The sequence below is a fragment of the Hyperolius riggenbachi genome, chromosome 7 (genome assembly GCF_040937935.1).
Source record: "Hyperolius riggenbachi isolate aHypRig1 chromosome 7, aHypRig1.pri, whole genome shotgun sequence".
Taxonomy (NCBI): Eukaryota; Metazoa; Chordata; class Amphibia; order Anura; family Hyperoliidae; genus Hyperolius; species Hyperolius riggenbachi.
The window spans coordinates 23,771,348-23,796,508 of NC_090652.1; the positions used below are offsets into that span (position 1 = coordinate 23,771,348).

General features: G+C 45.8%; 2 protein-coding genes across 2 annotated transcripts in view; both read left to right on the forward strand.

Moving 5' to 3' along the window:
- The first annotated feature begins 1,975 nt into the window (after positions 1-1,975).
- LOC137525415 (indolethylamine N-methyltransferase-like) lies at positions 1,976-15,181 on the forward strand. Its single transcript, XM_068246494.1, has 3 exons — positions 1,976-2,168; positions 11,323-11,530; positions 11,736-15,181. Exons 1-3 carry the CDS (start codon positions 2,015-2,017, stop codon positions 12,157-12,159), a joined length of 786 nt encoding a protein of 261 aa, XP_068102595.1. The 5' UTR covers positions 1,976-2,014; the 3' UTR covers positions 12,160-15,181.
- Positions 15,182-21,398: 6,217 nt separating this feature from the next.
- LOC137525417 (nicotinamide N-methyltransferase-like) overlaps positions 21,399-25,161 on the forward strand; it is a 16,566-nt gene continuing 12,803 nt past the window's right edge. Inside the window, exon 1 of the mRNA XM_068246495.1 lies at positions 21,399-21,606. Within this exon, the coding sequence (XP_068102596.1) occupies positions 21,456-21,606 (151 nt within the window). The 5' untranslated portion in view covers positions 21,399-21,455. The remainder of the gene's footprint in view (positions 21,607-25,161) is intronic.

Here is a 25,161-nt window from a genome sequence, read left to right on the forward strand (position 1 = left end):
GGAAGGACAGTTAGCTGTGGCAGTTGAGAAGGAGGAAAATGAACACTGAGTTGGGTTTAAAAAAAAAAACATAAAACAAATGGGCGGAAGTGATGTCACTTTTGGCATCACAGAGAAACAAAAAAGATTACAACCAGCAGTCAGATATATATATTTTTTTCATAGTTCTTTTCTCCTAAATTTGACAGGGAGCACTAAAAACAACAGAACAGATGAGCTAAATAAGTCATTTCTCACTGGATGATTTTTATTTTATTTTTCAGTTAATATGGAGTTTCATCCCACTTTAAATTTCTTATAATGAAGCCTCACTAAGGCTCCCTGCACACTATAAATCCGTTTTGCAATTCTGATTCTGATTTTCAATTTCGATTTTCCCTGAATGCAATTAACAGAAAAACGGAGGAAAAAACGCAGCATGCTGTAACGATTAAAAATCGGAATCGGATGTAAAAAACTATTAAAAATCTGAATCAGAATCGGAATCACATGCAGTGTGCAGGGAGCCTTAGTGTTAAGGAGTCGTCTATATAAATTGCCTACAAACATATAAAAGGGTTTTTTCTATTGTACAATAGACACTAATGTAGTAAAGATGAAAAAGGATCAGTAGCTTTGTTGCTGTCCACAATAGGAGACCATCTTGCTTAGCCACTACAATGGTTGAAAGAAGGTGCAGGAACATTTTAAATATTGTGATCCACCCTATCAGATTGTGCTCACCACAACACATGATTTAATAATTACTCTGCTATCACCCATCTGCCCAGTTACAGAATGTGACCACAGCTGTCCTGGGTACATGCTATAGCTAGGACTATGGCAGGTAAAAAAAATGCAGTCAATTTGCAGCACTCCAGCTCTTTATATGTACTAGGTAATGCCTGGTGGTGTTGATCCAAGCATTTTATCTGATTACCATCAGGAGTCGGGAAGGAGTTTATTCCCATTTGGGGCTAATTGGCCCAGGCCTTGTAAGGGTTTTTGATAGACGTATGCCTTTTTTCAACTCAAATAACTACCGTCTTTCCCCTAAATTAAGACATCCCCTGAATATAAGACCTAACTGAAATTTTACTTATTCTCCAAATATAAGGCATCCCCCGAAAATAAGACCTAGTCCCAGCCCACATGACATCCCCGTCAGCCGTATCCCTGAGACACATACCGCTAATGAGATACTGTATCTAGTAACTCTGCCGCCTGTACGAGGTCACTCTACATTCATGGAGGCTGCATGCTTTTACGCTGAGCTGCTCATCTCCTCCTGCCGCTCATCACCGCCCTGAGATTACACAGGTTGCTTCTAATTGGATCAAGCAGTCTCAGAGGCGGGATCATGCTCCGTTTTTGAGCCATTCACTGCACTTGCTGCTACTCAGCGAGTGCAATGATTGGCCCAATCACGGAGCCATGGTTCCGCCTTCCAGACTGCTTGATCCAATTAGAAAGCAGCGGTACTTGTAAACACTACATCAGCTTCACACAGGTGGCCAGCATGGGGGCACATCATGCAGTGCCGATCAGGCACTTGTCATGTCATTCTTGCACACAGCAGGTTTTTCAACTGTGTGCAGGGATGACATGACAGGTGCCCGATCTGCACCATAACAGTACAATGCACAGCAATAAGAGGCAGCCAGCATGGGGACACATTGTGCAGTGCCAATATAAGACATTCCCTGAAAATAAGCCCTAGCACACTTTTTGGAGCAAAAATGAACATAAGACACTGTCTTATTTTCGGGGAAACACAGTAGGAATTGAGGGGAGGGGGCAATAAGCAAGTCATACTGCCTTATACCAAGAGAAATGAATAATCAGCTATTTACTTTCCTAATTATAGCTCAGTCAGCTGAATCCTCGTCACCAACCAAACAGTCGTAGGGAAATATTTATTCACACAAAAACATGTGTAACAACCTGGTTCTGTACAACTACAGTATAAAGAGACACCTAATTCAAATAAGCAGAGTAGAAAGTGGGACACCGAAGTGCCGTAGTTCCTCACAAGATGGATTGTTCCTCAAAGAAATTCTACCACAAACACAATGGATTTGATTCTCGAGGTTATGCAGAAACATTTTTCTCGGAGAAGCCAGACATGGAGTTTGGAGATGATTCTTTGAAATTTCCTATGATGAATTTCCATTATGTGTTCAGCTCGGGTACGTACACAGCAGAAAATCTTGCATACGACATATCGTATTTTCCCGACGTATATGACACCCTGGAATATAAGACGCACCTAGGTTTAGAGGGCAAAAAACAGAAAAAATTATATGTATACTAAACCTGGTGCGTCCATAGTCCAGGAGAGTCTTGTAGATGTTTCCCCCAATTATTGTGTCCTGCTGTGTCCCCTTCTTTCCCCAGTTTGGCCCCTTATGGCCCCCATATGCCCCCTTCTGCCCCCAGTGTGGCCACTTTTGTTGCACATTTTGCCTTCTCTGTCCCCCATTTTGCCTCCTGTGTCCCCTGCTTTGCTTCCTCTATTCCTACGTAGCCTCTTCTGTTCCCTCTTTTGTTTCCTATATCCCCCATTTTGCCTCCTGTGTCCCCCAGTTTTCCTCCTCTGTCCCCCGTGGAGCCTCTTCTATCCCACGTGTAAACGCCTCTGCTTCCCACCCCCCTTGTGTAAGTATGAGAAGTGGCACTGCGGCTCAGCTCATCCATAGCTCCCGCGGTGAACACAGACCTCTTCTCACCTGCACAGCTCCCCTAGTGATGGCTTCTGTTGATGACGTGAACAGCAGACGCTGTCACTGGGGAACCGTGAACTGTGGATTAGGAGAGCTGCGCTGCAGCATCTCATATGTACACATGGGGGGCAGAGGAGGCTACACGAGGAAGTGGGAGATATAGGGGGGACAATACAGGAAGTCCCTGACATCGCAGCGTATAGCAGTTCATATTGGCAGACGTCCATAAGTCGAGGACTCCCTCTATTGGGCATATAAGATTCCTGGACAATGCTCCAGCTTTTAAGCCCTCTGCGACCACCTAACGCCGATCGGCAGCCACAGAGAGGCTTCCTTGTTCCTCAGTCACACCATATAGCGTCATCTCGCAAGAGGCGAGATTTGCAGGGAACGAGCACTCGTTCCTTGCAGTAAACACAGGGGGCTGATGCGATCAGCCTGCCAGCCAGTGATCGGAGCTGGCAGGCTGTTATTTACATTTAAAATAGTAAAAAAACATGTGTACAGCGCTGCGATCTACCGCAATGCTGTACAAAGAACTGCCTTGCCACTTAACTGTTCCTTGGAGCGGCTAACAATCTGATCCCTATCATAGGCATATGCCTCTGTATGTAATATAGTCTAGGGATAATTTAGGGGGGAATAAAATAAATATGTTTTTTTTCATGTACGTATGTTTTAAACGTGCTTGAATAAATCTGACATGATCTCAAACCTTTTTTTTTGTCTGGGTTGTGTCATCTGGAGAGGTAGGATACCTCATTTTTTTAGTCTTTATTATTTTCTATTATTTACATACAATCTGACAATCATATTTTGGGCACCTCCACCCCTCATCATTCCTCATTAGTTTGAATCTGGGTTTCCATATTCCGAAATGCTATTCAAAGCACTTCAGCACCATTGCTTGCGGATAGAGTTATGGAGTTGCATTCTATGTTGGGCTTGACACATGACTCTGATCCGACAGCGCATACATGTCAAACTCCGGCCCGTGGGCCAAATCTGGCCCTCAGAGCCGTGAAATTTGACCCTCAAGGGGATTCCCCACTTTGCATTATGTTTGGCCCACTCTAGACCACCAGGGAAGCTATATTGGAGGTGAAGCCCTAGAACACCAGTGAAGGCTATGGGCTCGATCTACAAAAGGGTGATAACTCAGTTATCACACCTAAAAGCTTTGCATGTGCAAACTAGGGTGCTAAGTAGTTTGCACTGCAAAGCTGTTACTGATTGCGTGCTATTTTACCGCGTTATGCGTTGCGTGCGAATGGCGCTACGCCATACATTCCTTTCGCGTGCGAAATCAACCGCTTCACATGCAAAGTATGCTTAACACGCTACTTAGCACACGAAATGCCTGATTTTGCATGTGATGCACTGCACGCAAAATCTTGTGTAGAACTTTACACGCGCAAACTCTTGCGCGCATATTAGCGCGTGAAAAGCCAGTTTGCACGTGCTAAGCGGCTTTTCACTGGCGTGCTAACACTTAGCACGCTTTTGTGATTCAAGCCCTATGTGTTAAAGGGGGAGTGAATGGCCTAATACTTCAGAGTCCTGTGATTGGCCTAAAAATTCCTTAGTTTACTGATTTCTGTGGTTAAATACTGATCCTCTGATTGGTCCAATGCTTCCGAGTCTTGTGATTGGCCTAAAATGTCCACGTCTCAGTAATGTGGTATTGCCACGGAATTCCAATGACTGCATACTGATTTCCACATACCGATCCCCACCGTGGAAAGCTGATATCCATTGGGAAACTCGGAAATCGGGATATTTGGAAGCTCATCCCTAGTGCCCATAACTCCCACCAGTTTTCTCACTCTGTGTTAGATACACGCACAGCCCTGATTCCCAGGAGCTCGACTGATTCACACAGGCTGGACACCAGCTGAACCTACAACTGCGTAAGTTCGTCATGGCGCAGGAGATTCTAACATGTTTCTACTCTGCCACCATTGAATCGATCCTCTGCTCAGCCATCTTGGTCTGGTACGCAAGAGAGGATCATCAGGTCGACGGAGAGGATCATTGGGAGACCTCTGCCTCCACTTGACCTCCTGCATAATACAAGACTGCGTGCCAGGGCACTGAGGATTGCGAGTGACCCCTCACACCCAGGCCACTGCTTTTTCACCCCACTTCCATTGGGCCGGAGACTCCAGGCTATCCCCACCAAGACCACCAGACAGGGCCGGCCCGCTCATGAGGCGGGGTGAAACTTTTGCCTCAGGCGGCAAAGTTCTAGGGGCAGCATCCGCCCGTCCGTGGGTGCGCGGGTGCCGGCCACCGAGCTGGAGGGGTAGCTGGCAGGACGGGGGTATTGGGCCTAGCGGTGGGGAGGGGGGTCGGACCACCCCCTCCCTCGCCTGGTTCCCCGATCTGCGCTCCCCTCCAGCTTTAAATGTAGCGTAAGCAGCCGACAGACAGTAAGAGGCACGGGCGGGGGATCACTCACCTCTTCCTCGTTCCAGCGTGCGCTCCACTAACGTCACTTCCTGCAACGCCGGCCACGTACAATACAGTGGGCGGCGTTGCAGGAAGTGACGTCAGTGGAGCGCACTTTAGGCCCAATACCTCCGTCCTGCCAGCTACCCCTCCAGCTCAGCGGCCCCCCACGGGGAGGGGGGGGTGGCGGGCGGCGGCGGCGGCAATTTTTTCAAAACTTGCCTCAGGCGGCAAAAAGTCTAGGGCTGGCCCTGCCACCAGACACAAAAACTCTTTCTTCCCTATGGCCTCCTAAACTCTCTTAACATTCTCCCACCCTCTATCAGTGCGCTACTACCACCTGCATAGTAGCAGACTGGAAAACAATACGTTTTGACCTCAGCAGTGTTTCAAAGGATACATACTGATGCTGAATGCTCATTCGTATATTGGATTTGATGCTGAACGTGTATTGTGTATGTACATATTTGAGTATGACTCTTTTTGTATTACTAGTTTTAGGTATGGAGTCGCACTCACTCGGCATCCATCACTCTCAGATGGTTAGGTGTGCAGATCAAATAGTCCCGGACACCATGGGACTTAAAGAATAGCAAAAACAAGAAAAGATCCGCACCACCTTCCGAGAAAGCTTGTTCTATTTATTCGAATAGAAACATACAAAATTTAAAAAGAACTTTAAGGCAGATAGATACTGCCTTATAGTTCTTTTTACATTTTGTGTGTTTCTATTCAAATAAACAGAACAAGCTTTATTGGAAGGTGGTGCGGATCTTTTCTTGTTTTTGCTATTCTTTTTGTATTACTGTCATATTCTTTCTGCTGTTCTGTTTTTCTGCTCTGTATATGTGCCAAACCCAATTCCGGGCCTGACCCAGTCATGCTTGGCGAAATAAAACGATTCTGATTCTGATTCTGATTTCTGCTATTGTGGAAACCCTGTGTGAACATGTAGCAGATACATTACAATTACTGTAACAGGGCTGCACGGTGGCGTGGTGGTTAGGATGCTATTTGCACAGAGATTGTACTGTATGTTCTCTCCGTGTCTTCGTGGACTTATATGGGCCCTCTAGTTTCCTCCTACATCACCGAACAGGGTAGACATGCTTCTTCAGAGGTAAAACATGTTTTGTCACTGAAGAAGCAGGTTTAGCCTACAAAACAGCTGTCAGGCACTGACCCCCCACTGTTCTGTACAACTGTTATTACGTAGCTGAATTAACCCCTTCAGGACCGTAGGCTTACACCCCCCTAGTGACCAGTCTGGTTTCTACAATTTTAGGCCACTGCAGCTTTAAGGGCTCGTGCATGGCCGTACAAATCAGCACACAAGTGAGCCCCCCCCCCATTTCTGCCTACCAACAGAGCTTTATGTTGGTGGGCTCTGATCCCTCCTGGGATGTTTTCATGTATTTTTTTCCCTAGTTAATATTACTATTTTGTTATTTCTTTTAATCCCCTCCCTCCCCCCGCCAGCCAATCTCAGCGATCAGCTCTCATAGACATCGCTCTCTGTGCCTCCCATGGGGACAGCAGAGTGCCATGGCAGTTGGCAAAGAGTTAAAGGGTTTTTAGGAGGCAGTAGCTTTTTTTCTCTACTAATATGATTGCAGCTTAGCTGGGAGCACATTCCTATTCCCCTGCACCAGCTGGTCCGCCCTGCTACATACTGATGCTGTCATCCTTTCTTAGCTTGACATAGGGTCAATCTCTCTTCTAATAAGATTAGCCCTAGACTACGATGCATACACTACATGATACATGCATAGACATATGACTATGGTGGAATTAGATTATAAGCCCCACTGAGGGACAGTTAATGGCAATATATACTCTGCACTGTATCAATACTAAATAATAATAATAAATAAAGAACAGATTTGTGGCTAAGATAATGGGCTTGATTCACACAGCGGTGCTAACCCAGTTAGAGACTTTAGGCATGATAACCATTGCACCATGCTGGTGAAAAGCCAGTTTAGGCGTGATAAGTTTAGGCGTGATAAGTTTAGATAAGTTTAGATCGCGCGCAAAGTCCTGCACGCAAAGCAGCGCCATTAAACTCTATGCGAAGTGCACCAGACTTTGCTAGCGCAAAACCTTTGATCAGTAGTGCACTGCGGTGCTAACCCAGTTGGTGCTATAGTAATCTGTGAAAAAAAGCGGAAAAGCCGCCGCATATGCCAAGAGCGAGGCGGCTGACTGCGCGTCCAAAGCGGCGGTTTGCACGCATGGACACGCGTCTGGTAGTATGGTGGAATGCGGAAAAGCCGCCGCATGTCCTGACAGCAAAGCGGCTGTTTGCATGCAGCAGCATGTGCTTGGTGTGGCTGGGTCTGTTAGTGCATCTAGGCAGATGGAGAGCTATGCTCGCGCGGGCCTGAACTCAGAACCTTTATACCAGCAGGGGAAGTGTCAGCTGATCAGGAAGATCAGCTGATTCCTGCAGGACTCATGATTGGCTGAATGGCTCGGGCGGGGCGGCAGAGTCCAGCAACTATATATTCTGCTGCTTGTCAGTTGCTGGTTGTCTGCCATTGCTAACACTTGCGTGAAGGCACTCAGACCTTAGCTAGACCCGACAGTGTGCCAGAACCGGCTGGAGCTGGGAATCCACACTGAGTCAGATTCTTGATAGCTTAAAGTACTAATTGTATTGTATTATTTGTTAGACCAGTTCCAGGGTGTTGAGATCAAGGCCCTGACACCCCAGACTAGGAATACTGTGTATCTTCTGTGTGTTCTCTAGCATAGTTCCAGGGTGTGGAGATCAAGGCCCTCACATCCAGGACTAGGGAACTGTTTTATCATTTATGTTATGCTCCAGACTAGTTCCAGGGTGTTGTGAATACGGACCTCACACCCCAGACTAGGTTGTGTTATTACTGTGTTACGTTAGCCCAGTTCAGGGCAAAACCTTACATATTAGCAGCAGGGCTTCCTGCATCCCAGCCTTGGTCCCTCGCTCAGGGGTCCACAGGCTACAGGAATATCACCCACCGCTCAGGGGTGAATTCCTCAGGAGTATAGGCCGCCAGCTCCTCTGGTGGTCTTTACTCAGAGTTGTTACTGTTGCACCAAACACTTACACTCTCTCTGGTGTCTAGAGGTTAGACATATCTGATTATTGACGACTCCGCAGATCCTCAATAATCGGGTATATCTGTATTCTTGGGGATACTGCGGATCGCCAAGGATCAGATTCTCTCTCTGGTTGCTGACACTGATCGTTACAGAATGGCAGACCGAACCCAAATGGACGCACTGTATAGCCATGTTGAAGTCCTGACCACCGCGGTAAACCAACTTTCCGCGGCAGTTTTGAACCAACAGACTCAGATATGTCAGATATTTGGGGCTATTTCAGAACTTCAATCAGTGCGATCTCCTCTTAGCACAGACATACGTATGCCTGTACCTGAAAAATTTTCTGGCGACAGATCTGATTTTCGGAACTTTAGAAATAAAGTATTATCATACTTTGAGTTAAGGCCTAAATCGTCTGGAACCGAGGCACAGAGAATTACGTTCATTAAGACTCTGTTGTCAGGGGATTCCCAGACCTGGGCATATGGTCTTCCTATTGGTCATCAGGCCCTGACCTCGGTCGATGAATTTTTTGAGGCTATGGCTATGATTTACGATGACCCAGACATCGCCTCGACTTCTGAACGGAAGCTCAAGCTTCTGCGTCAGGGCAAAGGTCCGGTGGAAAATTATGCTGCGGAGTTCAGGAGGTGGGCAGTCGCGGCTAGATGGGACGCATTCGCCCTCCTAGACTGTTTTTTGGCCGGATTGTCAGATACTATTCATGAGGTAATGATAGGCCATCCTGAGCCCGAATCATTGAATGAGGCAACCTCTTTGGCCATACAGATAGATCGCCGTTTGCGCCACCAGAGACAGGTTCGTGGTAGAGTGGCCAGAAGGTCTATCTTACACGACTCTTCTCGGTCTCCCTCACCTCCAGGCGAACCTATGCAAGTTGGGTACACAAGGTTGAGTTTGGGGGAAAAGAGTCGCAGGAGCCCAAAGAAGAACGCTTTACATGGTTCCACTAGGCCAGACAAAAAGCTATCGCCTAGGATTAGTCAAAATCATAGGTGAGCAGGGTTCATCCCTGAATGATGGTCGGCTGATCCTTCCTTGTTCGGTTACGTGGGAAGGTCGGACCAAGTCCGCAGAAGCCATGGTGGACTCGGGTTCGTCAGCGAACCTCATCGATTACGATTTTGCCAAAAGTCTGGGGATACCGTTATCTGCACCCGACCGGCAGATTTCGGTCACTGCAGTGGATGACTCTCCATTGCGCAGTGCCCAGTTTCTTTCCCAAACCCCCCTACTGTCATGTTGTTTAGGGGCAGTGCATGAAGAGAGTTTACAGTTCCTGGTCCTGGCGATGAAGGGCTCTGCTGTTGTTCTCGGTATGCCCTGGTTACAACTTCACTCTCCACTGATTGACTGGACTTCAGGACAGTTACTGAACTGGTCAGCCCATTGTCATGAGCACTGTTTAAAGAAGGATAAAACCAGGATACAGGTCGCAGGAAAGGCAGGACAGTATACAGTTATTTCTAATGGTTCCTGTTCCTCACGGTTACCTCTCATGCATAAATCTGATAGCAAAAGCCCCAAAGCAGACACTTTAGACAGGGTTTTTTGGCCCCAAACCATTCTACCACCGAAAGAACAGGCTGACAAGAAATAATTTCCTGTGTCCCCGCCCGGGTCAGTGCTGCTGGTGGATTCCACTCCCTCCCTCCCTGGGTTGATTGATGGCCGGCCTGAGTATGAGATAAAAAGAAAATTCTCTAACTTACATCCTGGAAAGCCAAGAAGTAGATGTCCGGAGTCCACTCCTCAGGGGGGGGGGGGGGTACTGTGAGAAAACGCAGAAAAGCCGCCGCATATGCCAAGAGCGAGGCGGCTGACTCCGTGTCCAAAGCGGCGGTTTGCACGCATGGACACGCGTCTGGTAGTATGTTGGAACGCGGAAAAGCCGCCGCATGTCCTGACAGCAAAGCGGCTGTTTCCGCGTCCAACGCGGCGGTTTGCAGACAGCAGCATGCGCTTGGTGTGGCTGGGTCTGTTAGTGCACATAGGCAGATAGAGAGCTACGCGCGCGCGGGCCTGAACTCAGGACCTTTATACCAGCAGGGGAAGTGTCAGCTGATCAGGAAGATCAGCTGATTCCTGCAGGACTCATGATTGGCTGAATGGCTCGGGCGGGGCGGCAGAGTCCAGCAACTATATATTCTGCTGCTTGTCAGTTGCTGGTTGTCTGCCATTGCTAACACTTGCGTGAAGGCACTCAGACCTTAGCTAGACCCGACAGTGTGCCAGAACTGGCTGGAGCTGGGAATCCACACTGAGTCAGATTCTTGATAGCTTAAAGTACTAATTGAATTGTATTATTTGTTAGACCAGTTCCAGGGTGTTGAGATCAAGGCCCTCACACCCCAGACTAGGAATACTGTGTATCTTTTGTGTGTTCTCTAGCATAGTTCCAGGGTGTGGAGATCAAGGCCCTCACATCCAGGACTAGGGAACTGTTTTATCATTTATGTTATGCTCCAGACTAGTTCCAGGGTGTTGTGAATACGGACCTCACACCCCAGACTAGGTTGTGTTATTACTGTGTTACGTTAGCCCAGTTCAGGGCAAAACCTTACATATTAGCAGCAGGGCTTCCTGCATTCCAGCCTTGGTCCCTCGCTGAGGGGTCCACAGGCTACAGGAATATCACCCACCGCTCAGGGGTGTATTCCTCAGGAGTATAGGCCGCCAGCTCCTCTGGTGGTCTTTACTCAGAGTTGTTACTGTTGCGCCAAACACTTACACTTTCTCTGGTGTCTAGAGGTTAGACATATCTGATTATTGACGACTCCGCAGATCCTCAATAATCGGGTATATCTGTATTCTTGGGGATACTGCGGATGGCCAAGGATCAGATTCTCTCTCTGGTTGCTGACACCGATCGTTACATAATCACACTTAAACTTATCACGCCTAAACTTATCATGCCTAAACTTATCATGCCTAAACTTATCATGCCTAAACTGAGTTTAGGTGTGATAAGGGGCTTTTCACCAGGGTGCTAACTGTTAGCACCGCTTTGTGAATCAAACCTAATGTACCTAACTCAAATTTTCTTACAACTCTGCAGGTTTTGTGAAGGGAGATGTTTTGATTGATCTCAGCTTTGGTTCCCTCATTCATCATCTCTACTCGTCTTGTGATGTCTTTAAGGACATCATTATACTGAAGCTCAATGAGAGATGTAACATGGAGACAAGCAGATGGAAGAACTCTTATACTGGAGCTTTGGAGTGGAAGCATGCATCATCCCATGTTGCCAAGTTAGAAGGAAAGAGGTGAGCTGTTGTGCAAAAGCAAACTATATGAAGGGTGAAGGCACTTCATGCATTTCACTTGAGAAGAGTTAGATGGTGGAAGAAGGCGGTAAGTCAGTGAGGAAGAGGTTGCATGTGATAGGGTGGAGGCCACATTCAGTTCAGACCAGACTTCTCAAATGCTGTTATTTTTCAAGATAAGTTTGATTTTTTTTTCTTTTCTCAGTGACCAAGTTCATGACAAGGATGAGCAACTAAAGACAGCCATCAGTCACATCATATCATGTGACTTTGATAATGAAAATATAACTTATCCTGTTGTGCTTCCACTCGCTGACTGCATCTCCAGTTTATGGATATTGGATTCCATCTGCAAAGATCAAGATGATTATATGAGCCACCTGGGAAAGATGTCAAAGCTGCTGAGACCTGGAGGCCACCTGATACTTCTGGGAGTGCTGAAGTCATCCTACATTATGATTGGAGGAGTGAAGTTTAATTGTTTTTATTATGATGAAAGCTTTGTGAAAAATGCCCTCAACAAGTTGGGTTTTGTTATAGATTATTGTGCAGTGCAGAGGAGAAAGAATGAGAGTAAACTTACTGATTATAAAGATATTATGTTTATCACAGCTTGCAAGACCAAGTAGGCAAGTTAGCTGTCTACTTTCATCAAAGTGTTTCAATGTATCTTTTCATGAGTCTGTCTGTCCGTCCGTCCATCCGTCCGTCTGTCCGTCTGTTTGTCTGTCTGTCTGTTAGGTTGCTGCAGCACCACTGGCAAAGAGGGTCAGTGCAGCCTCAGAACTCCAGCTCCCTGTATTGATAAGTTGGGATAACTAATAATCACCCCCCCCCCCACTAACATTCAAACACCCGCATAAATCAACATGTTTCGCTTTTAAATAAATTGAGCTTAGTCAGGAAAATAGTAAAAAAGGTGCTGTGCTCAAAAGTGCACTGTGAAGTAACAACAGGTATAGCCCAAGTCAGAGTCAGGGTACTTTAATCTTGTTGGTGCCTCTGTTTTATTACATAGATCAGGGTCGAAGTCCAGTATGGCACTTTTTCTATGAGCGCGGAGGGAGGGATGACAGCAGGGTGCACAAAGGAGCGGCTTACAGTGGAAGATCTTTATAGAGTTCAGGGAACACTTGTACACATGCTTGATTTTTGGCTGAACTGGCCATGGAGGGCTGTATTGCTGGAGTTTAGTAAAGCATATGTAAGCAAATGAGTAATAATTCAATAAAAATACGTGAGACAACATTTATCTATCTATCTATCTATCTATCTATCTATCGATCTGGTGTATTTGCTCTAAAATTGACGTGCGCAGGGAGTGTACATCAATTTTACATATACTTCCAACAGGTAAGTAGTGTGTGTTGTGTAATTAGCATGATGCGTGTTACCAAAGTAACCAAAGTGATGTGTAGGTTGCCATGGTAGCATACATGTTACCCAGGCAACACATTTCATGTTAATTATGCAACATATGCTACGTATCTGGTTGAAGTACCGGTAAAATTGCTGCGTGCTCCCTGCACATGTCAATGTTACCACTACATAGTGAGTATACCCCATCTATCTTATTACAGCCACATCGATGCCACAAACTTCATCTACCGTATATAAGTTGTATATATGTCGACCTTAAGATGGCATTTTTTAATGTCTCAAGTAAAAGTCTACCCAGCAAAGTTGTGGTCAAGTCCAAACCTTCTGACTGTCAGTACAATAAATGATAAATAAGGTTAACAGGGGGCATGTATGGGGCAAGATACCAGGAGCAACCCTGCATGATCTCCATGCATCTTCCCCACACTGTGCTGCTGGGAATGTGTTCATACAAATTCAATTCGATCAAAATTCATCGGACATGTTGGACATCATACAATTTTCTGGCAGATTTACCTGCCAGATCGATTGTGTGTATCTTAGAAAAACAACTATAAGCATCAGTTTACAAGAGTTACCAGGGAAGATAAGCCCAGTCCGTACTTCGGGATAGTTCACACCAGGTCCGGAAACGTATCCGTGGCTCCGTTTTTAAAACCTGATCAAAACCGGAGCCACGGATAGCAATGTTTAAAATAGCAGCCGTCATCACCCAAACAAAAATCGGATGCATCTGCACAGTGGCTGCTGGCAGCGGGCTGGCAGTACCTGCTGGCAGTGGGTGAGGCAGGGGCACTGTGGCTGCTGCTGCCAGTGGTGAGACTGGGGCACGGTGGCTGCTGCTGGCAGTGGGTGAGGCAGGGGCACTGTGGCTGCTGCTGCCAGTGGTGAGACTGGGGCACTGTGGCTGCTGCTGGCAGTGGGTGAGGCTGGGGCTCTGTGGCTGCTGCTGGCAGTGGTGAGGCTGGGGCACTGTGGCTGCTGCTGGCAGTGGGTGAGGCTGGGGCTCTGTGGCTGCTGCTGGCAGTGGTGAGACTGGGGCATTGTGGCTGCTGCTAGCAGTGGTGGTGAGGTTGGGGCACTGTGGCTGCTGCTGGCAGTGGTGAGGCTGGGGCACTGTGGCTGCTGCTGGCAGTGGGTGAGGCTGGGGCTCTGTGGCTGCTGCTGGCAGTGGTGAGGCTGGGGCTCTGTGGCTGCTGCTGGCAGTGGTGAGGCTGGGGCACTGTGGCTGCTGCTGGCAGTGGGTGAGGCTGGGGCTCTGTGGCTGCTGCTGGCAGTGGTGAGGCTGGGGCATTGTGGCTGCTGCTAGCAGTGGTGGTGAGGTTGGGGCACTGTGGCTGGCCTGGCTGGCAGTGCTGGCACCTAACCGCTAGCTCTGTCTCCTACCTACCCCAAGCGAAACCCCCATGCGAATAGCAGAGCCAGCGCACGTTCGGGTATTTATATTCCCGAACCACGTGACCCGCTCGTCCAATCACAGCTATGGTCACAGCCAGCTAGGCTGTGCGACCATAGCTGTGGAAAAAGTATAGTTGCCGCTTATTGGCTGCCTTCAAAGGCGCCAATAAGCGAGGGGAGGAGACTGAACAGCGCGGCCGAGCACCATGCCATGCTCGGCTGTGCTCGACCCGAACACGCCAATGTTCGGGGAATAATGAACAGTGCTGAGCACTGTTTGATCAACACTAGTTCAAATCTGTAAATAAAATATTGAGCAAGAATACCAATTTCTTCAATTTGCCTGACCGCCCCCCGCATCACCCAGTCCCATGCACGCCTCCAGGACTTCTCAAGAGCTGCTCCAACACTATGGAACTCCCTACCTCCACCCATTAGAGCAGCCCCCTCCTTCAACATCTTCAAGATGGCCCTCAAAACTCACCTTTTCACTCTGGCCTACTCTCCCCGGCCTCACAAGTGCTCTAAACCCGCAGCTTAACTCTGGTCCCCTACCTTTTGTGTCCCTACCTCTCCCTCCAGATTGTAAGCCTTCTGGCAGGGTCCTCCTCCTTTTGTGTCCTACCTTATCATGCACCTCCATTACTGGGCACCCATGCTATGCATTGCCTAATCTCCATGCTCCATCCAGTGACTGACTAAGCATTACCTTGTACTCAAACTCTGCTGCGAGTTCTGTTTTTTCTTGTATTCCTATATTGTCATATTGCTGTATGTCACCCCTAAATATAGTCTGTAACCTAAACTAATGTCAAGCGCTGCGTAATATGTTGACACTTTATAAATACAATAAATAATTGGTATGTGGTTGATGATGATACGTTATGTAATAATTATTTTCTAGCCTAGACAAACTGCATCCATTCTGTTTGCAGCTAACTCTTGAACTCAGAATTTAAAACCCTCAACAGGCAGGACTGCATGAAATACCCCATTTGAACAAGGATGAATGCTGAGATAGTGAGCTCCTCTTCCTCATTGAGGTCACAAAAGGTCTCCTCCTCCCCCCAGCCCCTCAGTGACAGTGTTGTGTATGTGGAGTATCACACAGACACAGAGCTATGCAATAGTGCAAACACAATACAGTGATAACAGTGGTTAGAAGTAAACGGACCAGCGTAGCGTCATGATGTCACGTGTACCAGAGGCCTAGATGGGATGGGAAGTTAATTATAGAACTTTATGATGGTAGCAAGCAGACTGGCACACTGTACAACCTATTATTTTCTTTGTTTTTCTTGAAGCATATTTGTCAAATTTATCAGAAATTATTTCTACTGTTATTATATTTATATTTTTTATTAATGTGTGCATACCATTAGTGTTTGTGTTTTGCAGCCAATCAGGTGCCTTCACAAAACAGTTGTCCCTAGTTAGGTGTTGGGCTTCCTCAGTTTCTTTTGGCAGAGGTTGCAGATGGCATTGCTGGTATCAGAGGCACACACACAAAAATGCCACACTGGTGAGCTTTGGAATGTCGGCATTGGGGTGGTGGCAACAGCATGCGTTGAAGGGCGTGTTGGCTGGCTCACAAAATCGCTCCAGCACGACCTCGAAAATATCTGCAGGGTGGCCTGCCTCTGCCTGTTATTTTTCCCATATTGAGGGTATGCAGTACTACTAACACTATTCAATAGTGATAGACAGTGTGTGTAATCACAAAAAGGCACACAATCAGTGTCAAATACACAGCAACTGTGTGTGTGTGTGTGTGTATCACAGGGCTGTGTACTTTAACACACACAGAAAGATATCCTATAGTACTTTCAATCACAAATACAGTTATAGAGTATAGTAGAACTACAAGGCCCAGCAACTGACTGTGGCCTGTATGCAGTGTGTAACCCACACAGATATCGATAACAGATACAGTTGAAAGCTAAGCACAGCTTATGATGACAGTGTGCTGGCTTGTAATAGATAGAAGAAGAAAGTAGAACTGCAAGGCCCAGCAATGAGTGTGGCCTGACCTGTATGCAGTGCCTCACACACACACACACAAAAAAAAATAGAACATTATGAGCCCTCCAAAGGGATTTTGTTTTGGGGTGCTTTCAGCAATAAAAAACAGCCTAGCTAACTGTCCCTGTCTCTCTGTGGGCTGTATGCAGTGTGCCACCCACAAAGCTTTAGTAAGTTCAATCACACAAATACAGTGGAAAGATATGCACTGATCTAATACAGTGTGCTGTCACCCACAAAGAGAGCTATGGCATAGTAAGTTTAATCATAAATACAGTGGAAAGATATGCACTGGTATAATACAGTGTGCTGTCACACAAATCCAGTGGAAAGATATGCACTGGTTATATTACAGTGTGCTGTCACACAAATACAGTGCAAAGATATGCACTATTAATACAGTGTGCTGGCGGGCGGATTACAAATGCCAGCTGGAACTGTGGGCTGTATCTACGCAGTGTCACCCACAAAGAGAGCTATGCTTTAGTAAGTTCAATCACACAAATATAGTGGAAAGATATGCACTAATAATACAGTGTCATACCTCCCAACTTTTTGAGATGAGAAAGAGGGACACTTAAGCCACGCCTCTGCCACACCCCTGATCACGCCCCCCTCACACCTCTGGTCACACATATGATAAAGATTTCATAAGAAAAATATGTTATTTTATCATTCAAACCACACTGGTCCTTTCTATCCTGGTTCATTTTCCTTCATAGTAACATTTTAACCTCTTGAGGACTGCAGGGCTAAACCCCCCTAGGGACCAGGCCATTTTTAGTAAAAGTAAGGCCAAGCTGCAGGGCCGCACAACACAGCACACAAGTGATCCCCCCCCCCTTTTCTCCCCACCAACAGAGCTCTCTGTTGGTGGGGTCTGATCGCGCCCCCATGTTTATTTTTTTACATAAATATTATTGTTGGTGTTTTTTTTAAAAAAAAAACCTATTTATTTAAATACCTTCCCTCCCTCCCCACAGCCAGCCAATTATGGCGATCGGCTGTCATAGGCTTCTGCCTATGAGAGCCGATCGCTCTCTTGTCCCCCAGGGGGACAGCCGTGTGACACTGTATATGTAAAGCCGTAGCACTGTATATGGAAATAGACGGCGATCACACCGTCTAACAGTCTCCCGAGCAGCAATAGCTGCTCGGAGACTGAAGGCGGGACGGAGCTCCGCCCCCCAAGCAGGAGATGCGCGGTCTCCTGCATTAGCTGGCCCCAGGACTTTACGCCAATCGGCATTAGGCGGTCCTTGGGCTGCTGCCGCGGCCACGCCCATCAGCGTGACGCGGGAGTGAAGAGGTTAAAATTAGTAATATATCAACTTAAAGGATGGGGTTAAAGTTTAGAGTCAAACACTTTTTTTAGTACATAAATATATATATTTACATAGAAAAGGGGACAACGTCCTGAAAGAGGGACACATGAGGAGGAAAGAGGAACAGAGGGACAGGGCTGCCAAAGAGGGACTGTCCCTCCGAAAGAGGGAAAGTTGGGAGCTATGCAGTGTGCTGGCGGGTGGACTACAAATCTACTGTCACCCACAAAGAGAGCTACTATGGTATAGTAAGTTAAATCACACAAATACAGTGGAAAGATATGCACTGGTAATACAGTGTGCTGGGCCTGGCACATTACAGCAGGGGCCAGCTGCAAAAGGGCTGTATCTATGCAGTGTCACCAACAAAGAGAGCTATGCTTTAGTAAGTTAAATCGTACAAATACAGTGGAAAGATATGCACTGGTGGTAATACAGTGTGCTGGGCCTGGCACAGCACAGCAAGGGCCAGCTGCTACAGGGCTGTATCTATGTAGTGTCAGTGTCACACACACACAAAAAAAACACATCAGAAGAATATTAGCAGAGAGGAGTAAGCTAACAAGAGCCTAACTAACGCTTTCCCTATCTCTTGAGCACTGTCTCTCCCTTCCTATACTTCTTATACTTCCTTCCTTCCATAGCTAACCTATACTGCGGGCACCTATGCCTGGCTCCATGGGAAGGGGGGGGGGCAATTTTTACACACTTGCCCTGGCTGAAATTTAGCCTAGAAACTGCCCTGAGCATATTGCACTAAGCTCATCCATGTTACAAAGACAGAGTTCGATGCGCACATCACATGTAGGTGGGCAGTGTGGGATATTCCCAAAAGTCCTTTGCAATCTACCGACCGATCATGATCTGGACAGTAAGCACCTCTGCTTTATGGCATGCTGTGACTCACAGTGGATTTCCCCTCTCCCAGCAATGCACAGTGCTGGACGGTGTGTCTGTTCTCTTAGGTTTGACTGACTGTCTGTGCCACCCAGGATTCATTTCAGGGTTTTAAGGAACAACTGAAGCGAGAGGGATGTTGAGGTTGCCATATTTATTTTCTTTTAGGCTTTGTTCACATCTGAAATCGTAATCACTCACACCAGCGATTTTTTTTTTTTTTTTTACGATTTTTTAAAGATCGCTTTTTTAAGCGCTTTTCCAGAGTAGTTCGTTTTTTCACTTCCTGACATCAGTCAGGAAGTGAACTCTTTCACCTGGAAATGAATAAATACAATGAATTTACTCATGAAAGTGCTGGGGAAATCGATATACAAAGCGCTTTTTTTAGCGCTTTGCGATTTACCTATATCTTCCATTGAGCAAAAACTTTCATTGAGCACTCAGAAAATGGTACAGGCAGTGCTTTGCTGAGCGGATCAGAAATGAATCGCTCAGATGTGAACACTCTCATAGGGAATCATTGCACAAGTGGTTTTAGGGCGATTTTTAAAATCCCTGGCGCTTAAATAAAAAAATGCAAAACGCCCTAGGTGTGAAAAAGCCCTAAAGTATACCCGAAATGACATGTGACATGTTGAGATAGACTTGTGTATGTACGTATGTACGTACGTATGTAAGAGTTAAATATCAGGTATGTAAGTGGCTGACTCAGTCCTGACAGGAAGTGACTACAGTGTGACCCTCACTGATAAGAAATTCCAACTACAAAACCCTTTCCTAGCAGAAAATGACTTCTGAGAGCAGGAAAGAGATACAAAAGGGGGATTTCTTATCAGTGAGGGTCACACTGTAGTCACTTCCTGTCTGAGTCAGGGCTGAGTCAGCCACTTACATACCTGATATTTAACTCTTTCAGGCAGAGAAAGAAAAAAAGGAACACAGCATAGTTATTTGTGCGCTAGGCACTGTACATACACATGTCTATCTCATCATGTCACATGCCACTTTGGGCATCCTTTAAGCAATACCAGTTGGCTGGCTATCCTGCTGATTCTCTGCCTCCAATACTTTTGTCCATCAGCAGGGCTGCCAGGTAACTGGTATTGTTTAAAAGAAAATACATAGGACAGCCTCTATTCTGCTCACTTCAGTTGTCCTTTAAGGCGCTATCTTTTTGCCACTTTGTTTGCGTTTTCTGTCTCTCTCTCTGGTACTTTATTCTCCCTGTTTCTATTAACCCAAACATTTGCTGAATTCCGAATCCAACAAAATCCCAAAATTTTGCACAGACCTTGGGGCGAATTCACATTTTTGCAGATTCTGAGTTTGCACTGCAAAATTATAATTCACTATGAAAATATTTTTTCTGAAAATATATCTACCATATGATACATTTTGCTTAGGCTTTTTTTTTACATTGTCACATATCACTTTCAAATTCTCATTCATGTCCCTTTAGCATGGTCAGTAGACTTTTTTCAATAAATATGCAACAATGTTTGTATAAAAACAAAAGTTTGCATAATGTTTGGAATACACACGTCCATAAACTCCATTCCATGAGTTCCGTCTTTTAACTCAAAATTGCACAATTCCAATGCACAAGTCATAAATCCATGAAATCCGTACACTCCTTCCAACTGTCACCCACCACAACTGCCACATACTCTGCTGCTGCATTGGTCCAATCTTTTATGCTAACTACTGTCAGATTCCTCCCCCCCCATTTGACAGGTTTTACTGTCACAAAAACCCTGTCTGCCCCTGTACATGCTGGGACTTGTGCAGTGGCATTTTGCTTTTGTCATTGCTCATGGAGACTCGCCTAACTACTATGTAGCTTTAGGCTGCTTTCACAGTGCGACGTTAAAATCGCACGTTATAGAAAGTAATAACGCAGACTAACGCACAGCAGCACAAAGTATGTGTGACATTCACAGTGCTCACGTTGCGTTGTATGTAACGTGTAGCAATATTTAGAAAGTGCTGCATGCTGTGCATTGTCTGCGTTATTAGCTACGTTGGACTGTTTGCACATGCTCAGTAATATTTTCTATTTTAAAAAAAAATGTGACGCATGCGCCGTTTTTGTTCTATCAGTATGCAACGAAAAGTATGCATCAAGAGACGCATAATGCAGTTCAATATAACGTCCAACTTCAAAACTAACATGCGTTGCGTTAGGGGCACGTTATGCGACCTTAACGTCGCATCAAACGCAACGTCTTAGTGTGAAAGAGCCCTTAAAGGGACACTTAAGCCAATAATAAATCAATTTTAAATCAATCAATTTTACTTGCTTGGGGCTTGTACCAGCCCCCTGCAGCCATCCCGTGCTCTCGTAGTCACTCACAGTCTCCTGCCGCCAGCTAGTTTTGTTTTCACTGACACGCCCTAACGGGGTGTCGACAGGGGCTTTCTGCACCTGCACAGGCCTGGCCACGTGCATCCTTCATGGGACTCAATAGCGTCCTGCACAGGCGCAGGATGCTATTGCAGATGGGGACACAAAGAAAAATATGCATGGCCAGGCCTGTCAGTCCTGTAGAAGCCCCAGGTGAGTAAAACTGTTTTTTTATTCCTGGCTTAAGTGTACCTTTAACTTCTTGCCCCCATAGAAGCTGGTATACCAGAGGGAATTTACACATAAACAGCACCAGCTATCATTTGGTACAGCAGTTAATAAACTATTAATTACTTTGAAGCAAGAGAGAGATGACTAATCAGAGCTCAGTCAGCTGAGACCTCATGGTTGACATGTGAATGTGACAGTTATGGGAAAACATGGAATCACACAGCATGAGATGCAGTCACCTGGCTTTGTATGACTATAAACGGAACACCGTAATCAACTGAACAAAGCAGAGATTGGAGAAGCGAGTTGGAGAAGTTCTCACAAGATGGATTGCCCACCACTGAAGATCTACCATAAGCATGCATTCAACTGCCGAGCTTACGCTGAGACATATTACAATGACAAGCAAGACATGGAGTTTGCAGACGATACTTTGAAATTCCCCATGAATAATTTTCACTATATATTCAGCTCAGGTATGTATTGTATATAACAGCTAGTCTTGGGTGTGTTATGAATACCGTCAAATATCTAATCCTATCACTCATAGAAATGAAATCTCGTATTTTCGCACAATGCTTCATCTTTTAAAATCTATATAGCCTGTTGTACTGCATGTCCTAATAGCAGGAAATATAAGAGGCGCCCCAAAGTAATAGTAATGTATTCCTTCAGTTGTTCCACTGCAGCTGCTTCAAAGATGTATCTGTGATGATTTGCTCAGCTGCCTGTGCAGACAGGCAGCCTTTTGACCATTGTGTAGGTTTGCATGCTGCAGGACTCTGGAAAGAAGAGCTTTCTGTCAGTTTTGCAGCTTGTGCTTGCTGAGGAATTTGCATACGTTGTCATGCAAATTGCTTGGCCACATTCATTGGAGGCGTGTACTATAAGTACTATGTGTGTCCCACAATGCTTTGCTGGCCATAATGGAGTCTTCCTGTGAAACACTCTGTAGAGTGTCAGCCATGCTCTTTGTTTGAAGATCAGCTTAGAGTAATTCCTGGAAACTGTGCTAGGCAGATTCCCTAGTGCAGTTAGGATTGCATTATCTGTTTTGCCTGTTCTTAGCGGCTGTGGATCCTTCTGATTGTGTCTGGAGTGTAGGTTGGAACAGCGGTTGTTTCTGCCTACCTCATCTGTTCTGTCTCCTGGGATCGCGCTAGCCACTTTTCGCTAGCGCTGTGGATCCTTCTGTTCTGTCTCCTGGGATCGCGCTAGCCACTTTTCGCTAGCGCTGTGGATCCTTCTGTTCTGTCTCCTGGGATCGCGCTAGCCACTTTTCGCTAGCGCTGTTGATCCTTCTGTTCTGTCTCCTGGGATCGCGTTAGCCACTTTTCGCTAGCGCTGTGGATCCTTCTGTTCTGTCTCCTGGGATCGCGCTAGCCACTTTCGCTAGTGCTGTGGATCCTTCTGTTCTGTCTGTCTGAATCGCACTTGCCCTAGCGTTAGTGGCAGTGGATTCCTCTGGTCTGGATCTTGGACCTAACCTCGGCTGCGGTCGCTGCTGGTTACTCCTTCTGTTTATCGTGTGCTTGGATCACACTGCTCTGACAGCAAGAGCAGTGGATCTTTCTGATACCTGGTTCGCACTGGCTCTGACGGTAAGAGCAGTGGTTCCTGTTTGATCGATTCTCGTTGTCTGTCTGTTTGCATGCGCTTGCTGATGCCTGCGGTAAGGCAACCGTGTAGCAAGCGCGTTTGTGTGGTGTCTGTCTTGTGTCGGTTAGTTAGGCGTGCTTGTCTCTATTGTGCTTATCACGTGGAGACCGCGCATAACCGCATGCACTGTTGCGAATGAGTGCGGTGTTCGCGGTTAGCTATCATTTGTTATTTTCCGTATCTCCTCATTGTATTATTTGCTGTGCCTTTGCTAAACTTCGTATTCTATTCTGATCTGCCTTGTGTCACGTCTGGCGATCGCACCTCTCGCGATCGTGTTCCTATTTCGTATCTGCTGTTGTGTGTGCGCGGTCGCGGGGTGGCGACTGGATTGGCGCACACACATACAACCTGTCCCTTTGCTCGTTCTCATTCGCAATCGCTTCTCTTGCGATTGCGTTCTGTGCTTCGTACAATTCCTGTCTGGCATTTGTGGAGATACAGAGGATTGGTTCCTCTGCACTCCCCAGCGCCATCTGCCGACAGGAATTTCCCTCTACGGGTGCGTAGCACCTTTTTCTGGGTGCCTGCAATTATACGCTTGTGGAGGATTTCCGTAGTGTCAGCGCACGGCTTGTGCGCTGATCACGAAGAGAATTCCACAATCGTTACAGTATCCTTTTCCATCCAATGTAATCTATAACAGTCAGCCAGCAGCGCTCGAGTGGTCCATGTCATGATACTATCATACACTTCTACCACCTCCAGAGATCCCACATAGGTTCCTTATGCACCTAGAAATGCAACTCAGTGCACAAGACAAATAACAAGGGATTCTCTCAGTGGAAAAATTCCAGCGACACTTTAATAGGATAAAAGTTTTTTTCGGGAATGCAAGCAATTAACACTCACATTCCGAGGGTCCTACTCCAGTAGGGACCCTCTCGGCTAATGCACTTCCCACTCCGTGTGGTACTCAATTTCATATACTTGTGATCAATGTAGCATTTGCCCGCTCTTGTCCCGACTAGTTTCGGCCTTCCGCCGTCATCAGGGGATATGCTAGTCCTACGGGGAAACTAGTCCTACTGGAGTAGGACCCTCAGAATGTAAGTGTTAATTACTTGTATTCCTGAATTTTTTTTTATCCTATTAAAGTGTCGCTGGAATTTTTCCACTGAGAGAATCCCTTGTTATTTGTCTTGTGCACTGAGTTGCATTTCTAGGTGCACAAGGAACCTATGTGGGATCTCTGGAGGTGGAAGAAGTGTATGATAGTACTGCATGTCCTGCTTTGTAACACTAGAGAAAGAATCATGGGTCTCACAGCAGGTATTGTGTAAGGGCTCGTTCACACCTGGGGCGTTTTACGTTTTTTATGAGCGCTGGCGATTTTCAAAACACCCTAAAATCGCTAGTGCAATGAATCCTTATGGGCTATCCTTGGTGCGTTTCGTTTGCTTTCCGTTCAGCAAAGCGCTGCATGTACCATTTTTAGGGCATTTTTGCTACAATGGAAGGTATAACAAAAGCGCAAAATGCTCACAAAATTGATTGGTGCGGCGATTGCATTCATGCTTTTCAGAATAAATACATTGTATTTATTCTTTTCTGGGTCAAAGAGTTCACTTCCTGACTTGCGTCAGGAAGTAAAAAAATAGAATCGCTCTGCAAAAGCACTTTGAAAATTGCTGTACACAAAATCATACCATGCAGGAAAGCGCCGGGAGGGGGAAAATAATCACTCACAAAATAGCAAACCGCTGGCGTCAGTGATTGCGATTTTAGATGCAAACAAAGCCTAATTGCATATTTGTAAATGTTTGTAATTAATGCCTGTGTCTTAAACAATGATTTGAAAACAGATACTGTGGCAGACCTCTAGGCATGACATTCAGCAGAGGGTATAAGCATGCCCAGGAAATGTCTGTTTGTTTCTGTTGATTTGTATTGAGTCTGGAGCTGATCATTCAACATAGTAATGAGCAAAAATGCCAATATTGTTTTCGCAATAATTTTAAATAATAATGTTAAATTCGACTTTCAAGCAAAAATTCCTTCGAAAATCATTTTATAATAAGGTTGCGATTTTTTTTTATTTTCCGACAAATATATATATATATATATATATATATATATATATATATATATATATATATATATAAAAAAAAATTTGGGGGGGGGGTTGTGAATTTTTGCTGTAAGAAAAAACAATTATTTGTGTTTTTGCAAATTTTTGTCATATACCAAAAATGTAATGTCTTGTCATGAAAATGTTCTCAAAATCAAAAATGGCATTTTCAATGTGAAAATGACATTGGCGAAAAATTGCAAGCAACACTGATGCAACAGGCTGGTGTCCTAGATGGAGGTGAATAGCAGCCTCCTGGCAGGTCTCTGCATGGTCATCTGATGTATTGCATGGAGGGTTC